The sequence below is a fragment of the Haemaphysalis longicornis genome, unplaced genomic scaffold (genome assembly GCF_048455015.1).
Source record: "Haemaphysalis longicornis isolate Haplotype H1 unplaced genomic scaffold, Haemaphysalis longicornis Haplotype H1 scaffold_9, whole genome shotgun sequence".
NCBI classification, from domain to species: Eukaryota; Metazoa; Arthropoda; class Arachnida; order Ixodida; family Ixodidae; genus Haemaphysalis; species Haemaphysalis longicornis.
Window position 1 is genome coordinate 18,559,993 of NW_027526460.1, and position 13,981 is coordinate 18,573,973.

General features: G+C 44.6%; 1 protein-coding gene across 1 annotated transcript in view; it reads right to left on the minus strand.

Moving 5' to 3' along the window:
- Positions 1-1,517: 1,517 nt before the first annotated feature.
- The window catches only part of Asap (ArfGAP domain of ASAP), a 39,228-nt gene continuing 26,764 nt past the window's right edge, over positions 1,518-13,981 (minus strand). The window contains exons 24-28 of the mRNA XM_077683184.1: positions 12,716-12,761; positions 12,244-12,317; positions 10,492-10,730; positions 5,461-5,505; positions 1,518-4,411 (exon numbers count right to left, since the gene is read on the minus strand). Coding sequence (XP_077539310.1) covers positions 4,190-4,411; positions 5,461-5,505; positions 10,492-10,730; positions 12,244-12,317; positions 12,716-12,761 — 626 coding nt within the window. The 3' untranslated portion in view covers positions 1,518-4,189. The remainder of the gene's footprint in view (positions 4,412-5,460; positions 5,506-10,491; positions 10,731-12,243; positions 12,318-12,715; positions 12,762-13,981) is intronic.

The window sequence follows — 13,981 nt, forward strand, 5'->3', positions numbered from 1 at the left end:
TTTGTGCACTCTTGGATGCGAAGTTCTGGAGAAGATGAAGTTCACTCAAACAGAGGCAAAAGGCAAAGCATCATGTTACTCGTTGTTTTGAATTTTTCAGATTTGGCTACCGCTGGCAGGCGATGGCAGCTGCTGAAGCCACTTTTAGAAACGGCTCACACCATTTTATAGAAAACACTATTCCTCAAAAAATATTTTTAACCCTTGTACGACGTTTTTACCTACATTGAGAACTTCTAAAATATGAGTGCATTCCTCTTTTTGGCCATCACCACCATCATGCCTAACACACTGAATGTCCTCACGTTGTCGCGCGTAGCACAGCCCGCCCAAATAATGTCATTCAGTATCTTAAGGCCCTATTAATGTCATTTTTTTGTGTACGTGTGGCACCGGTATTAATGTATGTCCTGCGTAAATCTATAAATCCTGGCTTAGCGAGCACTGTACGCAGTTCAGACAAGGCTCTACTTTGTTTTGCACAGTGCAAGCCACTGTCCAAACTTGCTGCGCATATTCAGTGACAGCCCCATTTCACAAAACCAGGAAACAAACCTTTGCCATTTCGTAATTTATTGTAAATTCACAAATACACAACATGGCTTAAACAGTGTGCCTGCACTACCGGGGACATGCTATGGGATTGAAGGGAAAAATAATAGAGAGGGGGGTTTCCCATGTGGTTTGCCACCTCCCAAAACACCAGGCTTCTTGTGCACGCAGGGACAGGTATAGAACTCGACCCACGCATACGCTACTCACAAATGATGGGACAATACAGGAAGGGGCCAAGGAAAGGAAGACATTCGAGCCGTGGCCCAAAGCGACAACTCTCTGAATAAGCAAGAGGGGCGTGTCCAAAGGATGCACAACAGCTGCAGTTTTGTTTCGACACAGAACGACGTGAAACATGTTAGTCTATATAAACACCTTGCAGTGAAAAAGTGCAAACTTTCAGACGTGGTAAATGCTTTCTTACTATAGGCGGAAGGCAACATAGAGGCTCTATATACAGGGGGGCTCTCACATTCTCTGCATATATAAAATCAGTTTGGCAGTAGCATTGTATAGTATATATTTATATGTATATATATATGTATGGTGACTGTGCAGGAAGTGGGGTAAAACAACACGTGCCTTTCATTTCGCTCTCTCTCTCTCTCTCTTTGTTCAGACTAGAATGTTTCGTACTTGTACTTGCATCACAGTTTTTAACAAGTTGTCGCTCGCTCTACAGATAAGGGGGAAAAGCGGGCTACTGTTATTAGCACACACACACGCACACGCACACGCACAGGCGAAAAAACAAAAATTGTAAGGAGAAACTTTGTTACTGGCCTGACATCAAATAAGGCTACAGAGGAAAAAGTGAGCTCGAGGTAATTAACCTTTTCAGATTCGAAGCAAAGGGAATTGGGTGGAACAATAAACAACACAGATCTCTTCGCCGTTTCTGTGGTAGCTGTTCGTTGCTTCAAAACTTCGAAAACTCGGAACATCATTTTTGGCCTGGCTAGTAGGAAGCTATAAAACAACATGCTGGACTCTGTCCAAGCAAGTGACATGTTTGCAAGGGCAGAATCTGCTGTCTGCAGGTCTTAGGCAGCTTTTGAGCCTACAGCTTAACTGAATTTGTGAATAAAATCAATGCACTCCTTTTTTTAACACCTACAAACCAATTTAAATGAGGATAAGAAATCGTGTTTCGCCTATTACACATCAGCACTGGTGGTGTGCAGCAGATGCCACAAGCACAACTGCACCAGCACAGTCTTAAATTTTGGCCAACAAGGTGACAATGACATTGTTAAGTGCAATGCACTTGACAATGCTACCAAGCGACAATTTTGTGACAACACATCATAAAAAAGGTGGAGGAAACAGAAGTTGGTTGAAGAGTCCTCTTTTCTGGCCACATTTTAGACAGATGGAAGAAAATTAAGTTTTAGCTACTTCGCAGAGACTGATATTTCAGACAGAGTTTCATGTGAAAACAGAAGAAAAATACGGAGTTGTTTCAAGCAGATAACGATAATTCCTTTGCGCCAACTAAGACAAGCTTTCTGGGCACTAGGCTTAAAAGATACATACTGCGCGATCATTCCTCAACTGCAGGAAGAATGTACTGACATAGTCATTGGCACCAACCACAATACCAAGAATAAAATGCAGCCTGCTAAAAAACCCCAGCGGCTGTAAATACGCAACGCAGCATCCACTGTGTGCCTGACTCAATGTGCAAGACAGGGTTTAGTGCTCTGTGCAGTAGTAGCTGAGAAGGCAGCAAGGACACAGGGGCAGAGTAATGCGTGGAGGAAGTAGTAGGGAAATTGTCACAACACTTGGCTCGCTGGAAACACCCTGTACAACAACTGACTAACCATCACATCATTGAGCAGTTTCCGCGTATTTATAGTACCGCTTCGACAAGATGCTGTCTGTCCCGCTTAATCTTTCACACCGATCGCTATGTACATTATGCTTTGTTCCTCTGCTGTTCTCACATGCTGTGTGGTGTTGGCACAAAACACATCAGAAAATCATCCCTGGCACCAGGCTTTTTGTAGCTATTATAAACAGGTTGGCAACACTGGCCAGACTTTCTAGGACCATGCTATAAAGAGCAACTGCTTGCAGAAATTTTCTCTTAAAAAGCTTGCATGGCATGTACGTCAGTCTCACACTTGAAGTTAAGGTGTCATTCAAAGCCTTCAAGGTGCACTCAGCGGTTCACATCATATTTCTTGTGACAGCGAAACTTAGCCAGCAGATAACATGACTATCTTTTTATTAGGGTCCCACAGTAAATCCTAGCTTCAATTCCAAGTCCCTAAAAACAAACCCGCCTTTTTGAGAATGTTGAAGTTATTTTTCGTGCCCTTAAAGACTGAAAAATCTATCACTATGTTTCTGTAGTTAAAAAAAAGTGAAAATAACAGCAACATGGCCTAGTCATAACGCTGAAAGTCCAATCACCGCAATTATAATGTTTTGTTGAGAGACACTGATCCTACAGGCATTGCTCTACAAAGCAAGCCGCAGTCACATTCTAGTGACACAGTTCCATCTCAGGCTTATCTTCGAAAACTTCTGAACACGGCGATAACTATTATAAAAAAAAAAAAGAGGGTTACTGCTGGGAGACAATGCAAGGGCCACATAAAAGGTTAGCACGTGCTATTGAGCTCATGCACTCAGGCATCGTTGAAAGTTTGGAGGTGTGTTCTCATGTGGGGCTTTGATCAAAAGTCTATCAGCACAACGAAAACGTCAGCAAGGCTAGTCTCACTACGTGCTTGGAAGACGCTTTTTAAGGTTACGGTGCTTGTCTTGGCTTCTTGCAGGCAAAACACGATGTGCAATTGCAAAATGAAAGAGACCTGCTCTTTGTATTACGATTCTTGGTGCACAAACAGACCGTGCGTGGTTTTAGAGCAGTCTGATCTCTTCAATCGACAAAAACTAAGGATTATCCTTACCAAACAAAGCAGCCAACCATCACATTTAGCTACATGTGGCACGGCGTCAGGGGTATGGGCCCCAGAAAAGAAAGTGCAATTGTCTTGTAAGTTGCTTCGACTTTTTTTTTCTAAGTGCACATGCAGTTTTTAAAGGACCAAAAACGTTGAATTTTTGACAGTACAACAGTTTGTGCAATATCACAGCTTCTGCACACCGAGAAAACTTAAAGAATCATGTGTGACAGTGCACCACAATAAACGCTGACATTACCATCTATTAAGATACGCCGATTATCAAAGTATATAATGGCCTCAAGAGGTCCCGCTAAAGCACGAGTCTCTTGGGAGCAACCTGGAACGACCGCAGTAAACATGTATAATCTAGAATTACAGGGTGGCACCGCCAATTTGACTTGCATGCAGCTCCCTTACGAAATCGCTAAAACTATCGCCATTGCTCCATTTGTATCAGGGCAAACAAAATCGTAAGGTACACCTCACGCGAAAGTTCGCGCTTAAGTTCTGTGCATGCTGTGTCATCCTACCCGCATCAAGGTGTTGGCAAAAGACCAAGGTATGGCGAAAACACTGCCAGTTCAGTTCACACTCGCAAGGAAAGGAGAAGTGTACAAGAGTAAGATGCAAGCACAGGCAGCGAGAAGGTGACCGGGGATGGTGGTGGGGGGGACAGTAATCACACGCTAGAGGGAGAGGGCACGCCATGCACGCTAATCAGACAACATGTGAACGAAGCTGGTGGGGAAGACTCCCCTGCGCTGGGGGTCGCCCTCGATCATCCCCTCCATCCACTGGTCGTCTTCGGTGATCTCGCTGATGATGACAATGATTTCCCCTTCGCTGAACGACAGCTCGTCCTGCTGGTCGGCGCAACAGTCGTACAGAGCCCGGCACCGACGCCGCAATTTCGTGGCGACACGGTCATTGTTGCACTGCGTTTGGTACAAAAGTGAGGTGCCCATCAAAACATGCACGTAGCATAGTATCGTAACAGCTGGTCAAAAGGTCTTTGCAATTTACTTTCCACTGATTAAACATGCTTGATCGCTACAATAAAGTAAAAACTCATTTGGTTTTTCGTGGCACTCTAATACAAAAACGTACTATCCAGAAAAACATCTTTTTCCAGTTCGCTAAACTAAACTAACTGAATTGAAGTAAAACTAAAATTAACTAATGAAGATACAGTGAGCACAATCATAAATGTATAAAAGGGTGAACGCTATGAACTTTTCCCAAGCAATCAACACTTGCGAGCACTCAAGTGTTGTTTGAGCTGCCTGCTATGCACCAATGATTAACAAAGACATTCTCCGCAAGAACTTACCATGCAGTCGATTTGCATGCTGACACAATGTAATAGACCGTTAAATGCACAACGGTACTTGCCTTAAACAATCGTTCCTTGAGGTTACAATAAAGAGCTGTGTGCTCGCACAAGCTGATCAGCAGTGACCAATTATACTTCTGACCAAGTTTCGGGTTAAAAAACCATGCATCCACAGACATCCTAAAAATATACAAGCATGCCCCTATCTTGATTAAGCCCCATCAGAGGCCAACGCCATCTGACCAGGAGGAGAGTAGTTTTTAGTTGGCCACAGCTCTTTCAATTTTAAGCCTCAAAGATGTTTTTGGGAATACGTTTTGCCTCAAATGCACAAATACACTTCATACCTCCCAGGAGAAAGAAAAAAAATGCTTCGGAGATACCTTGAGCACTGCTAGAACTGCAGTGACATTAATAAAAAAAAAGCATTATAAAAATGAGCACTACGTAACTGTTTCAGTACAGTACAATGCAGGGAGACGTAACTCTAATGCCAATAGGTCCTCTTTCCCCTCCTCCTCTCGAAGTGCCGGTGGACCATTCTTTTCACAATTCTGCACATAAGTGGGGCCCTGATATTAGCAGCCTACGTTCATTTCTTTCCCGCGAGGCCTGGCTTACATATAACATAAGGCTGGCACCATCACATACCTGCTGGTCAGCCTGGGGATCTGAGGGTTTTCTCGCTGGCGGTATCTGCAATTCAAGCGCCACCAGTGCTCACTAACATGAAAGCATAGCCCAGACAGTGGGAAGAAAAATACAGAGACTGCTGTACAGCCACAGATCAATCACTCAATACCGTGAGGTGTCATTCACTCAATTCCACATGGAAGGGAGTGATGCCTAGGTAACTGCACTGCTCATTTCACCAGTTAAAGGGGCCATGCAGACAAAACACAAGTTTGGTTCATTCGAAAGATTGCCTCGTCAGATTAATACTGACACCACTTTCAATGCACACTTCACTCAAATAAGCTATACAGGGGTGAGACAGCTGAATCAGATTTGGGAGCAGTTTTTGGAGCAGCGAAATCTTGGTTTTGGAGCAGAAGAACGACATTTAATATGTCACCCTTGGAGCTTAAAAAATCAAATTTTTGGAAACTCGGGGGGGAAAAAGTGCACTTTTTAATAGGTTTTGAATGTACATAACACTGAAACAGCCTTTCAATAAAGTTTTTTCTACCTGATTTCACAAGGTACGAACTGCACTACCTTTTTACAAACCACTTTCAAATTCTTAGCCTCTATGCATAGATAGAGTGAGGGTCCATTGAAAATATCGAATTGAAAAACTAAGGAATCGTAAGGCACTTTTATTATCATGTGAATTGCGAAATTGTTTTGTAATCCCAGACTCAGCTTTACGCACAAGTGTAGACTCCTCACACCAAAAGTTGCGCAAAACAAGGTGACGTCGTTGCACCGCACCAGCCCTCCCATTTCAATACCCAAGCTGCACGTTCCCTAAGATCGTAATTTGAGTAACGTTTAGCCCCCTCCCTTTTGGCATTAAATTTCACTTCAGATAGATGAACCATTATTACTAGAATGCAATCATAGTCTGTACCCTGTATCGGGCACTGCTTGAACATTTTCCGGCAATGTAGCCTGCGCCACCACTTGTGCAGTGTCAATCGTCCCATTCCCTCCGCTTGCAAGCTCGCTGTCAAAGGCAGCAATAACTCGGCGTTCTCTAACACCGCAATGAGTCCGAAATTTCACTTCAAGCGCGCAATGCACCTCACACTCAAGGCCGAAACATGGCGAATTCGCAGGCACCACGTTGTTTTGGATGAAATCCTGTCTTTGTAGTCTCGCAACTCCCCGCAACAGATCAAACGACTAAGTGTGAACCCAGCCACCCCCATAACCAAAACAATGGCAGAAGTCGGCGCAGAGCATTCTGCCTGAACCACAAGCAACTGCTTCGCCCGGCGGCCATGTTTTCCAATCTTCACCACCCCAAGATGGCGGCGCCCAGTATTGTCGTTCCAGACAACGTTTTCAGATTCCCGGAGATACATCGCTCCTAAAATTGCCATTTTTTTCATCACCTTGCACAAGTAGTTGGCTACCTCAGTACACATAAGTATTTTTTCTACAAGACTTTGCAATTATTTTCGATGGGAAAACTCACATGAAACCTGACATTGCAACTTTCGAAAAGCTATCTTGGGTTTTTTTACTGAATGCTCATTCAATTAAACCGTTACAAACAGCATCACCTTGCAGATGCTGGAAAAGTATGCCACCAGTAAGTATTTTTCCCCACTGAAACTGACGGGAGCGTTAAAATCCTTGGCCATCAGACCGTTTTGGAGCAGTTTGGTGCAATTTTCGAAATTTTCAACCTTTTGGAGCAGCCTGGCGCAGGAAAACAAATTTGTATCAAAACTGCGCAATATGCGCAGCTGTCTCACCCCTGGCTATATAATTAGGAAGACAGGAAATGGCCATGCGACCCACTAGCTCATTTCCCACTACAGAACCTATGATGTTAATACGCTGAGCTGTGCGATTAGCTGAGGCCGGCAAAAGCAAATGCAATTTAGGCAGGGCTTACGAGCTTGCCGAAGGAGCTATTTCCGCTTAAATGTAATGCATATTTGTCTTACAGCAGTAAGAATGGTGGGGTAAACAATGAATGTTACAAAAATACTGTAAAGTTGCCAAAGACGACGCAGTTGTCTTCAAGAAAAACAAGTTTATTGGAGCGAACTTGTGCTCCCCTAACAACTCAAAGAATACATGGCGGCGATACAGCAATCAACAAAGTGACGTGCGTAAACTGGTTTTCGCGATTCGAATGCCATGGCGTCTACGCTGCAGGCTTTTATCTCTTGGCGCAAGTGTTTCTGGAACCGTCGATTTACATCCAGAACATTGTAGATCGAAGATCATTCTGGGCTAGTGACGTTAGGGCGAAACAGTCTGCTTATCTGAATGTGATAGCCCGTGCGGCATAAAAATAAAGAATGGAAGACGCACTTTGCTTGGGACGCAGATAACACAGCCGGGCATGGCCGGGCAGCAAAAACAAACAATAAACTTATACATGGTTCGCGGCAATACACGCAAACATAGAAGTACCGATGCACACCGCTGTTGGTACTGGGCGCACTATGCCTTTTTTAGCTGCACAACAGCCCGCCGCTTTGGGGTTGCCTTACACGACACTGGCCAGTTGGCATAAGCGACGCTGTCTTACGTGACCCTGTTTGTCGAGCATACCCCATGTTTTTGCGAGACGATTACTTTCTACTGTAACAAAAACAAGCCAGGGGCACATACCTACGGTCAAAAACAAAGCAACGGCGGCCAACGGTCTTCGCGCCTGACTATGGTAGTGCCGTCTGGGAGGACTGACAGTAAGCAAGGCTGCAGAGCCTAATGACACAATGGAAGTTCGTTTGAATACCTGCCCTCATGAAATCATGGCAGACGTCACAGAAACACACGATTTTGCAGGATAATGAAAATTTCAGCATAAATTTATTAATTTCTCAGTAAATACGGCATCGTTTGCTGCCGGAGAAGTGCTGGGGCACCATAAAACATGAAATCTTTTGAATTGAACAAACTTGTATTTTTTGTCTGCATGGCCCCTTTAAAGAAGAAAAAAGATCTCCCCACATGACGGCAATTTCAATGCATTACAAACAGAAAACTTACACGCACATATATTAGGGTCAAAGTGCATTCTTCCACACTGTAATACTGCAATGTAAGTATTAATTATTAAAGAACCATGTTCAACTGTGATTTGTGATGACACTTGGATTCAATACCAAACATCAAGCATTGAATTTAGGTGTGATGTTGATGCTCATTGTAATGTCCGCACCATTAACATCACGTCACCCGCAGCAAGAATCTACGTCTCTTCCACTGTTCACTTCATATTCATGTGAGATTTTCTTTATGAGAAAACAGTTGTAGTAGCACGATGGGAAGAATTTGTGAGTCTTATTCTTTCCTCTCCATAGGCTTGCCTAGGTCAGCCAAGGTGAATGCTAATGCAGGCCAAAAATTTAAATAAATTAAACTGGTAAATATAAATTCCTGGCCTGGTCAGCAGTCTCTGAGTGAACCCTCCTGAGCAAAAAACTGCCATCACCCCATTATTACTTGCTAGCAGCTATACAGTAGAGAACTTCTCTTAAGTTCATGAACATGCACTCTACTTACTTTAAAAGCTGTGCCTGTATATATGTGCCTTCAAGTGTTCTTATTGATGCAGTAAAAGGCCCTATTTAAGCATTTGAAAACTGTAGTTGGTTCCTGTCAGTAAGTTTTATGACAAGGCCACATCAAATGAGGTGGCGAGCTTGCACCCATTATTAACATAAATTAACACTCTACCATCCATTTAGTTGCATTGAACAGGTTAAACTGTTCCTCTTCTGGACCCACTGTTCATGGCACAAATTGCAATCAGCTTTTTGCTTATGTTTTCCAAATGTGTTTGTTGCACAGTGGAGTGGATGTGGCCCTTGTCGACAGGCAACTTGACACTGATAAGTGACATTAGCAACTTAATAAACTTGCTCGTTTTCTGCAGGACACACTCCACTTCCCTCGATATTTGTCCAAGTGTGAAAACCCATGGTGTGTTGCAAGCAAACAGGAAATCAATTAAAAGCAGGAAAATGTGGCAGCGGTACACGCAAGTGGGGCTGAGATTGCAGCTAACAGTCAAAGCCACAGAAAAGGAATCAGACAAGGCAATAGATGACTTAAAGGGGGGGAAGGGGCAGGGGAAGCTATGTGCTCTGTTTTAACCCTTTCGGCCCTGGTGGTGTCAATTGATGCCTTGACCTAAAAGTTCCTCTAGCGCATAGAGAAAGAAACCAAAACTGCTAGTTTCCTGGAGAATTGTTCTTCAATGATGCCTATTGCGAAAGATATCACTTGTTTTATTTCAGTGGAGCTGGACGCTACAAAAAAGAATAAGCTCCGGTGAAGACGAAATTATGGCCTTCAGGCTGAAAAAAAAAAATGGCGGTCCGAGGTTTATTCCCAAGCTTGTAAATCTATAAATATGTGCACTACAAAGCCCATTTTTTTGTTTGTAGGTTCATGTAGCCATAAGGTCTAAGAAAATATGCAAAAGTGATGCCTTTGCTCAACATAAAATTTTTAATTGCCAGATGTCCTAATTAATTGCCTCAATTATAAATATGTTAATATTTGGACGTCCAGCTCAATTTTTTGTTTTGAGTTTGTGAGATCCTAAAATTTAGGAAAACACGCAGAAAACATTGTTTTGCTTGAAATAAATAAAAAAAATCGGGTCCGAAAGGGTTAAGGCTCTGAATCAGGTGAGTCGCACTGTCACCTCGTGTCACCTCGTGTCACCTCGTGTTACGTGGTAATCTTTTGTGGTGCCTGCAAATGCAGCTAGACTGCTGTTCAAACTGCACCCGTTTCCCCCGTCAATGTCGCCCAGTGACAGGTATTAATGTACCCTCTGATGGATCGCTGGCACAATGTCAGTACAGCAAGCACTACGTCGGTTAATGGTACCACAAAAGGGTATAAGCGGAGGGGCAGGCAGGGGAAAGCGGTGACACTCAAGCACAGAGAGGTGCATGGGGGTGGGGGAGGGGCAGGCAGGCAAGCGGGCTTGCAAGGAGGGGGTGGGTAGAGAGAGAGAGAAAGAGAGAGCGCAAGAACCTTGGCAGCGGAGGGCCTGGGACAGAGTCCAGTGTACCAAAGGTGAACAAGGGCGTGGCCCACCTTCCGCGGGGGTGGCACGGGCACTTCGGCGGCCGCCGCAGGCTCAGCCTTCCCCGGCACCTGACTGGCCAGCTCCATCAGGCAGAGGCGGCCATTGCTGCTGCCCCCACTGCTGCCGCCGCTGCCCGCGTGCTGCTCCCCACCACCGACACTGTTACAGGCCAGGCCAGTCGATGCTGGGGGGGTGGGAGAAATGGAAAAGGCAGCCACCTCACAGTTCAGTCTGCTACACCTGGCGTGGAATTCGCAGTTTTGTTTATTTCGAGTGAGCCCCGACTGGCTGAAAGCAGGTGACCAGATGTCATGCAGCCCCAGCACGGCGGAGCATCAGTTTCTGTGCCATCATTGGTAAGAGGACTTGCAAGTGCACCAACTGCATGATTTAAATGGACGCAACCCGGACATTTTCGAAATGAACACAACCGAGAGTTCTGCCCCTGGGCTACCAAAATGCCACTGGTCCACACAGTACCAGCATTCATGCACCCCTCTTTATGTTTCATGCTTCAGACAAAACAGATGCCGCAAGCAACCTTGATTTGCGCAGACAACCGAGAAAACTGTCTGTACCTCCACTAGGGGTGCCAAGGGGCTCGCAGTTTAGTGGGAACTCTCCCATTGCACTTGACTAATGGATACTGATGCTCTGGCCATAGCAAAGAAGAGGATGGTGCTGCTCATTATTTCCATCATGGTTATTTGCGGTTGAGAGGAAGGAGCTAAAGAACAGCACCAAAAATAGAGCTCATAGCTTTTTTTTTACGCTCCTCTGCAACATTCATGTTGGTTACGGTGGCAAACAGTATTACAGTGTAAAGCCACAAAACTGCCAATGGCAGTCCCCAAAAATGCTATTACTACATTTCGAACAAGAACAATGCAGTTAAAACTAACAAACTTTTTTTTTTCTTTGTGGGAAACTGTGTGTATGCTGCCACAGACAATAAACCCCGAGTTAGGGACACTTTTTTCTTGACAACAGTGCACCTTTGTGCACTGCCTGTAGTTATCATTAGGCAGCAATGCCACAGCACATACACAGAGTTTGTGGCACACAGAGGGGGAAAAGAAAAAAAAAATGAAGGAAGGTCACACTAACGCAAAAGACTTGAATGTTGCGAATCTGCACACAGCCTTCACGAACATTACAACGGTTCAAGTCCACGATTGCAGCCAATTTTCTTCTTCTTAACTGCCGTACCAACCTTTACACCATCATTGTTGCTACAGATGTTGCCTTCCTTCACTTTTTTGGAAGCGATAATCATTGAACAACACCTTGGAATAGAGTATGCAATGATGCGTCTTTCTCAATTTGGGCAAGTGTTGCCATAATTACGGTGAACGCTGCAGTTTTTCTTTTTTTGTCTTATCTTGGCCAACTTCCCTAAGTGAGTATGTTTGCTTGACAAACGTGCGTCTGTGACGCTGGGCAGTCACCAGAATCTTGGCCAATCTCTCTACGTGGGTAGCTTGGCTTGCAAAACATGCGCAGGGGACGCTGGGCGGTCATTACGAGGCACGCACACACAGGCACTAGGCATTTTATTGGTTTTGCTAACTGCCGGGCAGTCGGCGTGAGGCCCGCGCTCACGTGCGCGCACTTGGCAATTTCTTGGTATTTTTAACTGCGGACACGAAAAATTACGATTTGCTGAAGAGCTTCGTTTTTCAAAAAAGGAGGCTCACCTGTTGGCGCTGGGGCAGGAGGCGGGGGACACTTGGGCCGCTGCAAGGTGCTGTAGTTGGGCCGCTCCTCCATTCTGGACAAGAGGAGAACAGCACACAGCTTGGCTCAGGGAGCATGCACGAGGAACTGTGCAACAACACCCAGTGAAACTGCTCGTCCGAGTGCTGAACAACACGCCACGAGCCTTCCCAAGCAGTCTGGCTCATGTGGTCGGCAGTGCACACAGCCTAACTCTTACAGCAAGTTGAAGCTGTTGTGGCCTCCATTTCACGAAATTTTCGGTTATCTCACCAGACCTGCTACATTCCTGGTATGTGCTATGTGTGTTCTTGTGCATTTATGGCAGGCTCTGGCTCCGCAATAAAGAAATACATGAAGTCTTGCCAATGTAGGAGAGCGCAGTGGCACGCGCTCACGCCTTCGCCATCTTTACACACACTAAAGGACAAGTGTAGTGAAGAAAGGACATACCCTTTTAGTACATCTGATCCCTGGGATAGGTTTTGTCGGGAGGAACCTGTGGAAAAGATAAAGAGAGAAACGAGGGACATTTTTCATAGACACAGACGTGGTACTATTTACATTTCCAATACCCTGCTCAGCTGAGTTGATGTAGCCTGTGAATGGGCAAAGGCAAGAGAGTGTGAGAGTGTTCCTAGGAAAGCAACATACAAACTGAACAAACTGAAAACTAGTATTAACTTTTTCGCGACCACGCCATTGTTCACGGGTGAACAATGATTTTCAAACCTCCCACAAAAACTAAAAACAGCACTATTCGGACAAGCAACGCCATCTGGCGTGTTTATTGGAAACCCCTTTTTTCAGTTTTGTTGCTGTTTGTTTGCATTTCACGCGGGTAGACAGCGTCGCGAGTGAAATTTGAACCGAAGGTAGCAGCAAGTTGGGCGAAAATGGCGTCCTGTTTCACTGTGCACTCTGCAATGGTGGACAGCAGTTTCAGGGACTTCAGCCACTGTTGCTGCTTATTCTTTTTTAACCCCAGCAGCAGCGACGCCTCCAGCAACAATGTGAATTCTTCAGATTTTAGTTTTAATGAAGACTCTCCCGTTCAACAGCCTCAGACTTCGGCAAATGCTGCCAGGGAAGGTTTATTTTTCCCATCGCGCTGTATTTATAAACAAAATGTGCGTGATATCTGATGACTGCGGTATTACTTTCATGTGTACGGTCTGGACAACATGCAGTGGGGATATTTTGCCAAATGCACCACACTGTACTGCGTTATCACCTTTAAGATGGCCTGGCACTCGTGTAAAATTAGAGCTGCAGAGCTACGCGCGATGCTTCTCAGGAGCAGTAATTTTTTTTTACCACTGCAGTGATAAGGATTTTGTGTGAGAACACAAACAAGCATGCTTGGATGCATATTTTAGAGAGAACAACTCACTCTCGAGTGGCTTCACAGAGTGGCACAGCCGTCAGGGCCGTTAGGTTGGTGGGCCCGCAAAAATCCAGAACTTGGTGTACAGCGTTGATGTACATTATTCAATCATAGCTTAGGAACATAGAAACATTTCATATGTCTTAGAATTCCTAAAATTATTTTTAGGCTCAGTAAAATTGCCTATTTGTGTTTTGTATATGCTTTTTTTTTGCGCTTTTTTTTGTTTTGTTGACCAATGAACTCTCAGTAACTACACCTTTCACAAAACTGCTGTTGTGTGTTTGGAAGAGAATTCTATAAGCTACACTTTCATGAACAGCAATGCTAAA